Genomic DNA, 9,771 nt, shown 5'->3' with positions numbered 1-9,771 from the left:
TTAACATACCAATATTATTTAAAAAAAGATCCACGGATTAAAAGGCTATAATGAAAATTCTTATACATTCAAAAGTACTTACAAAATATGAAATAAAATAGATGTGAAAATGAGCGCTATTTTGAATAAATATGGTTAACCGGTATATGACCAATAATTGCTATAGTTTCATTAGCTGTAATCTTTCTAAATGGTGCATTACTTTGGAGATTTTCAGAACAATCCTATCTCACTGAATGAAATGAAAAACTATTCTTAATCGATCAACTGTTCAACATTTCATAAAAACTGCGGGGGATGATTTTGACGGTTCCAGTTAGATATTTCTATGACGTCACTGCTGAGGAAGCATTTCATTGTCACATGACTCACCTTTCTATTCTTCCATTTTTATCTCATTCTCTTTCCGGCGTTCTGTACGTTTGGAGTGTCTGTAATTTTGTAAGTATTGAATCCTTCTTTCAGGTTCTCAAATAATTTTCAATCCAGTTAAAAATCTTATCTATTGGAAACAAAACTCCATTATTTTGCAAAATTTTAAGTTATTTTCTATAAATTAGTTGCTCGTAATGTATTTGCGTTTTATTACCGGCATTCATTAACTCGTGCTAATTGATCGAAGTGAACTTTTAGATATTAAGTTGTACATGGAATTGTAGTTTTAACAATTATTTTCTCATTTAGTAACAGCTGTCATTTGAGAAATCAAAAGGCTTTTACTTGTAATTTTTATTGTCTTGTTTAGTAGTTAACTCCTCTAGCCGGCACATTGTGTCCGCCATGTTTGCCATTTGAATGATAATCCGCTATAATTCACATAATACGTTTAATATTAGGTTGTTCTTCAGAATTTTGAATATTATTTCGTTCGTTATTTAGTAAGATAGTATATGTAATTAATTATAATAACCCCTTAAAATAGTGAAGAAATAAGTAATTTTTTTTCGAAAATAGAACTACCGGTATTTCGCAATTAATCTTTTATTAGTATTATAAATAAATGCATGAGTTTACTTCGTTTTCCATTAATTGACAATGATTTATTTAATTTGAATAGCTAGTGATGATTTTATTTCATGATCATGATCGATTTTTCTATTGCAGGTATCTTATTTCAACTGACGACTTGAGCAATCATGCCTAAGGATAAGACTCATATCAATATTGTGGTTATTGGCCATGTAGATTCTGGTAAAAGTACCACAACCGGACATCTTATTTACAAATGTGGTGGTATCGACAAAAGAACAATTGAAAAATTCGAAAAGGAAGCTCAGGAGGTAAGCATCTGAAAGGACGCCGGCTGTTTGGAAGCAGTAACCTAAAACCAGTTTCGTTTCCCACGTGCTTTTGTTTAATTCTACCTCCCTATAAATTTGCATAATAACCTAGCAGTCGGATGAGAATTAGATTGCTATACGCAAATAGTTTAATACCTACAATTATAATTTTTTTAAAAAAAATTAAATATTTGATTAAGTGAAGAATTAAGAATTTTCTCATAACGAAAGTAATATCAAATGTTAATTATTTAATTGAAATTATTAATGATCCGTTCCAAAAAAAATCCGGTGAAATTTGTACCCTTCTGGAAGAGTTCGTTTGGCTTTTAGATAGTCTTTATTCTGAAAATCTTCCAAGTTGAATTTTATTTCATTTTAACTATCGTTGAGGTAATTTTGCCGTATGGAAAATTTTGCCATATCTTCAATTTTAATATGTTTTAAATTGGATTCTTCTGCAAGGAATATTTCTTCAGTTCTCTGAATTCTCTTTGAATGGTGAAAATTCATAGACAGTAAAATGTGTAGTTAAGAATTTGGTTGAAATCATATTCAAGATTAGTTTTTCTATTGTAATTTGAAAAAAAATGTTTTAATAGATCTGGGACTCTAATCAAAAACCGAGTAATTTTGAATCGAAAGTTTAATATTATAATCGAATAACTCCATTCATAAATCAATTCATCTAGTCAACTTCTTAATTTTTTTTTTTCGTCTTTATGGGCAAGATAATGTTTATGCCGAAAATAAAGTTGCGAGTGAAAAAAAAATTCTAGAAAGTTCCTTTATGTAATCATTAGAAACTACTTCACTTCCTCAATCCACACCAACCATTCATTACATTATGAGAAAATGTTAAAAAAATTCATATTAAAGATATATTCACATTGAAACTTATATTTTATCATTATGTTAAAAAAAAGCATTGAAGCTGATGATATCTGATTTGTGGAGCTTTAACTGGGTGTTGCTATATAGTTCTTATTGATCTTAATTTTTATGCGTGAAATAAATATAAATGTTAAAAGAGCATTTTAAAGTCTTGATTTCTTATGTTTGATTATATGATGATTGATAAAGCTATCTGTGTAGAATCTAATTTTAATATTTTTCTTAAAATGCTGATGGGCAATATTTCTTCAAATGTGTTTGATAGTGAATTGAAATTTTAATGTGGGGGGGTCTAAATAAGTGAAATCAAATGAAATTTAATAATAGTTTAATTTTTTCTTTAGTGATGTTAATTTTAATTGTGTTCTAAAGGTTTCTGAGAATTTTAAGTAATCAAGTAGTAGTAAATAGTTTTTAAATTAATTTCTTAAGTATATCGTAGAGTAAAATATAGGGTGCAAAATTCAATTGCTTCAAGAAATTACTAAAGTAACTATTTTGATATTGAAATTGTTCTAAAATATTAACTTGATATTTGTTTTTATTTTTGCAATTTCATTTTGAGGCCATAAAATTATTCATATTAAAATGAGGTAAAATATTCTTCCTGTAGGATAACTAAGGGAAAAACAAAAGTTCTAAGAAGCAGTTTTGAAATGTTGAATTAATTTCTTAAGTATATCGTATTTCTTTTATTATTTCTTACAGACATAATTTTATTTCTAAGATTACAAGTACTGAGTACTTCTAAAATTAACAAGTTACTCATATTAAAAGTTTGATTTGGAATTACTTTTAGAACAGTTGGAAAAATTATTCTGAGCTATTTAAATTATAGCTTTTAATTCTGTTCTGATGAGAATATATCAAATGTGGAAGCTTCTGATGTTTTTTTAGAAAATAGTCATAATTTATATTTGAGAATTTGTATTAATTTTGGAAAGGGGGGGGGGAATTTGAAGGAAGTTTTGATATTTTTATAGTTTATTATTTAATGAAAGATTTTGTTCACTAATTGAAATGATTTTTTTAATTGTATAAATAAGAATTCCATATCTTACTGGAATTCTTTTTATATTTAAATGCTTTCACAATATAAATACTAAATGCATTGCTTTAATATCAATTTAATAAATAATTTTTAATTAATGAATTAAGATCAATTTCTGAAGTTTTGTACATTTCAGATTCCAGTAAATAAGTTCTGAATAATCAGTTTGAATTAGGCATTTTATTTTTTGCTGAAATTATTTCAATCCTTGCTATTCATTTTAAGAACTTTAAAGCTGGTATTTAATTAATATTATGAAATTATAATTTGGCTTAAGGGGCTCCATTGTACTTTTATTTAATATTTTTGTTCTGAAATTTGTCATTCTTTATAGTTTTTAAATTATTCATATTTATTCTTACAATTTTTTTAGATGGGAAAAGGTTCCTTTAAATATGCCTGGGTTTTGGACAAATTGAAAGCTGAGAGAGAACGTGGTATCACTATTGACATTACGCTTTGGAAATTCGAAACTTCTAAATATTATGTTACAGTTATTGATGCTCCAGGCCACAGAGATTTTATCAAAAACATGATTACTGGTACATCTCAGGTGAGTTAAAGTCTCTGTAGTTGACTTGGCAGCTTGATATTTTACAATTATAAATTTTGTTAGATACTTATTTTAATTTTTATTTTTCTAGGCTGATTGTGCTGTTCTGATTGTTGCTGCTGGTACTGGTGAATTTGAAGCTGGTATCTCAAAGAATGGTCAAACTAGAGAGCATGCACTTCTAGCTTATACATTAGGTGTAAAACAAATGATAGTGGGTGTAAATAAAATGGATACTACCGAGCCACCCTTCAGTGAAGTAAGTTGTCAAAATAAAGTTTTGAAGATATTATAAATATTTAAAAATTGTGAAAATATCACTATATAAATTTGGCCATTGTCTTGAACATATTTTTTACGTCCACAGTCTCGATTTGAAGAAATCAAGAAAGAAGTTTCAGCTTACATTAAGAAGATTGGTTACAATCCTGCTACTGTGCCATTTGTTCCTATTTCTGGATGGAATGGAGATAACATGTTGGAGCCTAGCACTAATATGCCTTGGTACAAAGGATGGGCTATTGAACGAAAGAGTGGCAAGCATGAAGGAAAAACTCTTCTGCAAGCTTTGGATGTAATGGAGCCTCCATCAAGACCCTTGGACAAACCTCTTCGATTACCTCTTCAGGATGTCTACAAAATTGGAGGTACGCTTCCTTTTTCCATAAAACAGAAGAATTGAGTACTAGAATCTCACTAAAGTGGAGATAATTTTATTCAATGCTATCAACATTCCTTATCTAATGTAATGATAGATTTAAAAAAAGGTTGATGCATTAGTTAACTTAACTGTCTTAATAGTTTTATAAGTGATTTTCAAAAATTATTTCTTTTTACAATAAATAATAGTATAAATTCTAATTTGGAAATATAACATTGGTAGAACAGTTGAATGAAGGCAGAAAAAATTGTTGCCAAACTTGTTTAAAACTTGCCAGTTAATAAAATGAGTATTTTTTTTAAAAAATAAAGTTGACACATTTTGTTTTCATATTGTCTTACAACTTGGTGCCATTTGCCACCATGCACCGATTCTCCAATTTGCCCCCTCCCCTTCCTAGATGAAATTTCTAATGCTGTATTTAATGCTTTGTGTCCCAGTGATTCATTTTTAAGAACATATATTAAGCATAATTATAAGATAGTTAAGATATATTAAAATATTCTTGAATTAGATCAAATTTAATCAACTTTTTGGATAAAATTAAATGTTAAAATATTAAACTTATCTAATAGTCTTTTTTTTTTCTTTACCTAGTGCAAATTATGAATTGTAATTCTTGCAGGTATTGGAACTGTGCCTGTTGGCCGAGTTGAAACTGGTATTTTGAAACCTGGTACTGTTGTAACTTTTGCTCCAGCCAACATCACTACTGAAGTCAAGTCTGTTGAAATGCATCACGAGTCTCTTACAGAAGCTGTACCAGGAGATAATGTGGGTTTTAACGTAAAGAACGTTTCCGTTAAGGTAACTATTCTAAATTTGTTTGAATAAATATATCGGGAAAATAAAAGATGCTGTGTGTTCTGTCGAAGTTTGTCCTTCATTTAATTTCCTTTAATTTTAGGAATTGCGTCGTGGATATGTATGCGGTGACAGCAAGGATACTCCCCCCAAGAGCACTGAAGAATTTACTGCTCAGGTTATTGTCTTGAACCACCCTGGACAAATTTCTAATGGTTATACTCCCGTTTTGGATTGCCACACAGCCCACATTGCCTGCAAGTTCAGGGAAATCAAGGAAAAGTGCGATCGTCGTACTGGCAAGAAAATTGAAGGTAAATATAAAAATATTTGCTGGAATTGGGGTATTTATATAAAATGGAATTAACAGTTAACTTTTAAGTTTTATTTTTCTCTTTGCAAAGAATATATATATAACACTGAAATGTTAATGAAATTTATTTAAAAATATTAATTTTTCTACTTAAATGATTCACCTATTTGTAATTTGTGCATATAGATTAAAAAATCCAAAATTTTAGTGAAATCCTGTGCATGTATTAATTGTTAATTTTTGAATGTTTTAAAATTGCATTCTAGCCAGATTGTAAAAATCTAGGTATACTTGAGGGTTTGATGAAACAAATTCTCAATTGATTATTTGTATAATTACAGTAAATGTGTTTTTGGGTTTTCTGATTTTAATTTAATTTATATTAATATAAATCTTAAATTTTGAAAAGTCCTAGTTCAGGAATTAGAGCAAAAGTAATCTTAAATTAATCATTGCTACTTATAAAATGGTGTGAGAAATAAACTGATATCTAAATATGAATTTGTTTTAACAGATAACCCTAAATTCATCAAGTCTGGGGATGCTGCAATTGTCGAATTGGTGCCAAGCAAACCCATGTGTGTGGAAACCTTTACCGATTTCCCACCTCTGGGTCGTTTTGCTGTCCGTGACATGAGGCAGACCGTCGCTGTCGGAGTCATCAAGTCAGTCAAGCCTAAGGATGTCTCTGGCAAGGTCACCAAAGCTGCTGAGAAGGCCCAGAAGAAGAAATAACTATCCGTGGGTGGCATGTCGGAATGTATGCTGCCACACTCACGGTATGGACTTAAATGCTCTAAATATAACTTTTGTTTAATTTCACATGTTTTTTGTAAGATTCAGTATAATCTTAAGCTACCTTTGCTATTAGTACTGCATGGAAGCATTATCTTGTCACGTGTCATATTGTTATTCCTAAGCCCTTGGTTGCTTTGTCATATGTGTCACCGTAAAGAATTCAGGAGGAAAAAGCCGTAATACTTTATATAATCTTAATGTATTGCTGTTACTACTATAATAAATGTTTAAAGTGTAATATATTATGTTTTGTCGTTTCTTTTTGTATGTTTATTTGTACCACAAATCGATCTTCTGGTCATTTCAATATGTGTGGTAATCCTCAAAATGATTATTTTTGAAGTTGTACCTTAGGTTTAACCAAATAAAATATTTCTTCAGCTGTAGAATTTTATTTGTTTTTTGTTTTTCTTTACTTTTTGTTTGTTGAAATTTAATTTTTGTTACTGGTTGTGTTGACTTTTAGTTGCTTTTTTCATTGTAGTTTGTATTCAATAATTATTAAATAATCACACATAGATTTTCAAAATTTGAAATTTCTCTTTGAAATATAAGCAACATTAGGGTTTGTATAAAACAATGAAGATATTCAAAAGTTTATTACTTAATAAAATTTGCTGCTTAATGTTAAAGAATTAGGAAATTTTTTAATATATTCATAATTGGAATTTCAAGATTAACTATTAATTATTATTGAAGTTAGAAAATGTTTGCATTTTCATAGAACATATATATTTTTTTTTTCCGAAATTGTTGAAAAAAATCAGTGATCAAATAAGAAATTTATCGAGCTAAGTGATGGTATTATCACAGGTTTTAATTTGATTACCGTGATATTTTGTAAAACTAAATTCTTTTGAAGCTCATTTTTATGTTGAATCAAAGGGATTATTCCAATCTTCTTAGTTAAAAAATTGATGCAAATTTATAGTAATTTATTTAATGATTATCTACTTAAAGTAACTACTTAATTACCTGGAATGTTGATTTTGTGTCATATTTTAGTTCTCATTATGTTCTTAGTTTCCTTCAATAAAACATTTTTTAAATGCAAAATGATTTGAAATTCAATTCATGTAATTTTATGAGCATCTTGGGTGTCTGTTCATGCTTATTCTCTCTATGATTTGTGATTTCTGTGAAAATTTCAGATGTAAGTGAAGCTCTTAGACTGAATATATTGATAAAATATAATTAAATAGCAAATTTGCTAAAATTTACATGGTTACTAAATGATACATGGTACTTAAAACATTAATGGTACATGATTTAATTTGTTCTTCATAATTTAAATATTTCTTAGTTTTATTTCACCCACTTTTTTGTATTGATAAGTACATGTAAAATGGGTGACTTGCAATTTTTGTCATTTGATACCTCTGAAATAGTTCTTTGTAAAACAAAGTAATTAGTAAAGTATTAATTAGGTGATTAAGTTTATGGGGAAAATGCAATCTTATGATTGTAATGTTGGACTAAAAAACAAGCTTCGATTTTTCACTTAACAATGTTATAAAAATTCTTTTCAAAATTGAGAGAAATATTGTATGGAATTCCTGTTTTATTTCCAAAGTAAAAAGCTCCTTCAATTTATAGGGGATGGGTGAATGTATTTTATCTCCAGTTATTTAAAATTGGGTGCAGTTGAGCAGTCTGCTGTACAGAATGCCATTAAGCAGATGTATATCCTATATAAAAATATGAGTTAACAAATAATTTCTTTTGTCATTGAAAGTGCTTGTGCTAAAAAAAGGGAAATTCTGTCATTTATATGAATTTGGGTTGCATTAATTTGCAATTGCAACCTAATAAAATTAACTTTTAGCTTTTTTATTAATGGCATATTAATAAGAGAAAAAAAAACACTTTTCAAAACCTGTAATAAATTAAATTAAACCTTAATGAGATTTGATGAAATTCATTATAATTTACACATAAATTGATCACATTTTATGTATGTTATACGAAATATATCTTTATGTCCAGGAATACACATTTTGTCTGATTAAGATCTTTCACATACTTGGTAGTATCATTTAATTTTTCTTGGAAAACAATATAGTATTTTTAGATGGGATTTCAAGTATAGATGCTAATAAATTGTATCTTAATTTTACATGCTTATTACTAAGTACGAAATTGGAATACTGAGTGTCCTAAATATGAGAGTGATTCAAAAATTTCTAGTATATAGCATTGATTCATTTTAAGACTTATATCTACTAACAGCTTTCTAATATAAAAGATTTTTTTAAAAATATTTATTTGCATAGTTTTAATCTAGAGGTGAAATATAACATCTGAGTTAGATATTGATAATTTTGAAGTTTATTCTTTATTTTCAAAAAGAATTCTGTTGTATCATTCTGTTATTGAAGATTCTTCATTAAAATTGGGATTCTATTATATGCTTTATAATCCATATTTAAGGACAACTAAATCATAATGACTTATTTATTGAAATGTAGGATATAAGTAGTTCAGATTCTATTTATTACAGATAATGAGTAATAATAAAAAGAAATTCACTGAAACTTAATTTGTGATGCCCATTTCAATATGGGTATAGACATTTCATCAAGGAAAAATAAAATGGAAATAACAATAACCTATATCTAATTGCTGCCACTGAATTTCACCCACCTCATACCCAAAGAAGGACCATTAGATTTCATTGAAACTGATCTCATTTATCCATATTGAAAAGGGTAAACATACATTATGATTTATTTACAAATCAAGGTGTTTAATACCAGAAATGGCTAATTTAATTTCCAGATCTAAATCGCAGAGCATATGTATGAGTGTAAACATAACTCATGAATGAACTTCATTAGTCTGATTCCGAAAACAATGAAAATTCTTTCTCTATGCATATATCTGAAAGATGAAATATTTCTGTATTTGCATTTAGTTTAGTAGATGGTATCAGTAGCTTAGCGATGGGAGGGCTTAATAGCTGGCGTCAATGTTTTCGTAGGGAATATTGATGCCTGCTCTTGAGGGGAGGGAGAACAAGAAGAGAAAACGTTAGTGTGCTAATGTCTTCTTTCTTTCTCTCTTTTTGTGAAGAAAAATATTAGGAAAAGGTAAAAAAATTACGCCGTGCCCCGGGCGCCGTTTGCTGTTGGAAATCAAATGATGACGGTTAAGGTCGAAAAACATATGCCTTAAGCTCTATTTTCCCTTTCTACGCCACTGAAGGATATCTCAATTAGGCAGCTAGTGTATTAGAATCTAATTCTGTGAATCTTAATGGGGAACAAAAATGAAACGAATCAATGAAATCGGTATAAAAAACAGTCCTCTAATAAAAAATGAAATGCCATTTTAAAATAAAGAGCGAAAGAATCCACTTTTTATGAAGAGTTTATTTTTTTTTAAGAATTCTGTTTTCTTAGTGAATTCGTACAAAGA

At 28.6% G+C, this 9,771-nt stretch overlaps 1 protein-coding gene across 1 annotated transcript; it reads left to right on the top strand.

Moving 5' to 3' along the window:
- The first annotated feature begins 345 nt into the window (after window positions 1-345).
- LOC129975208 (elongation factor 1-alpha) lies at window positions 346-6,743 on the top strand. Its single transcript, XM_056088195.1, has 8 exons — window positions 346-441; window positions 1,105-1,280; window positions 3,599-3,778; window positions 3,870-4,037; window positions 4,146-4,425; window positions 5,065-5,246; window positions 5,347-5,557; window positions 6,071-6,743. The coding sequence occupies exons 2-8, from the start codon at window positions 1,137-1,139 to the stop codon at window positions 6,289-6,291; spliced, it is 1,386 nt and encodes a 461-aa protein (XP_055944170.1). The 5' UTR covers window positions 346-441; window positions 1,105-1,136; the 3' UTR covers window positions 6,292-6,743.
- The last annotated feature ends 3,028 nt before the right edge of the window (window positions 6,744-9,771 follow it).

This window comes from Argiope bruennichi, chromosome 7 (genome assembly GCF_947563725.1).
Source record: "Argiope bruennichi chromosome 7, qqArgBrue1.1, whole genome shotgun sequence".
Classification (NCBI taxonomy): domain Eukaryota; kingdom Metazoa; phylum Arthropoda; class Arachnida; order Araneae; family Araneidae; genus Argiope; species Argiope bruennichi.
This window is presented reverse-complemented; position numbering and strand designations above follow the sequence as displayed.

Excerpts from the sequence above, each read along its gene's own strand:
- LOC129975208 (XM_056088195.1), top strand. The coding sequence starts at position 1,137 with ATGCCTAAGGATAAGACTCATATCAATATTGTGGTTATTGGCCATGTA. Across the intron at positions 4,038-4,145 it reads CCGAGCCACCCTTCAGTGAA|TCTCGATTTGAAGAAATCAA; the intron begins GTAAGTTGTCAA and ends TTACGTCCACAG. Across the intron at positions 5,558-6,070 it reads TACTGGCAAGAAAATTGAAG|ATAACCCTAAATTCATCAAG; the intron begins GTAAATATAAAA and ends TTGTTTTAACAG.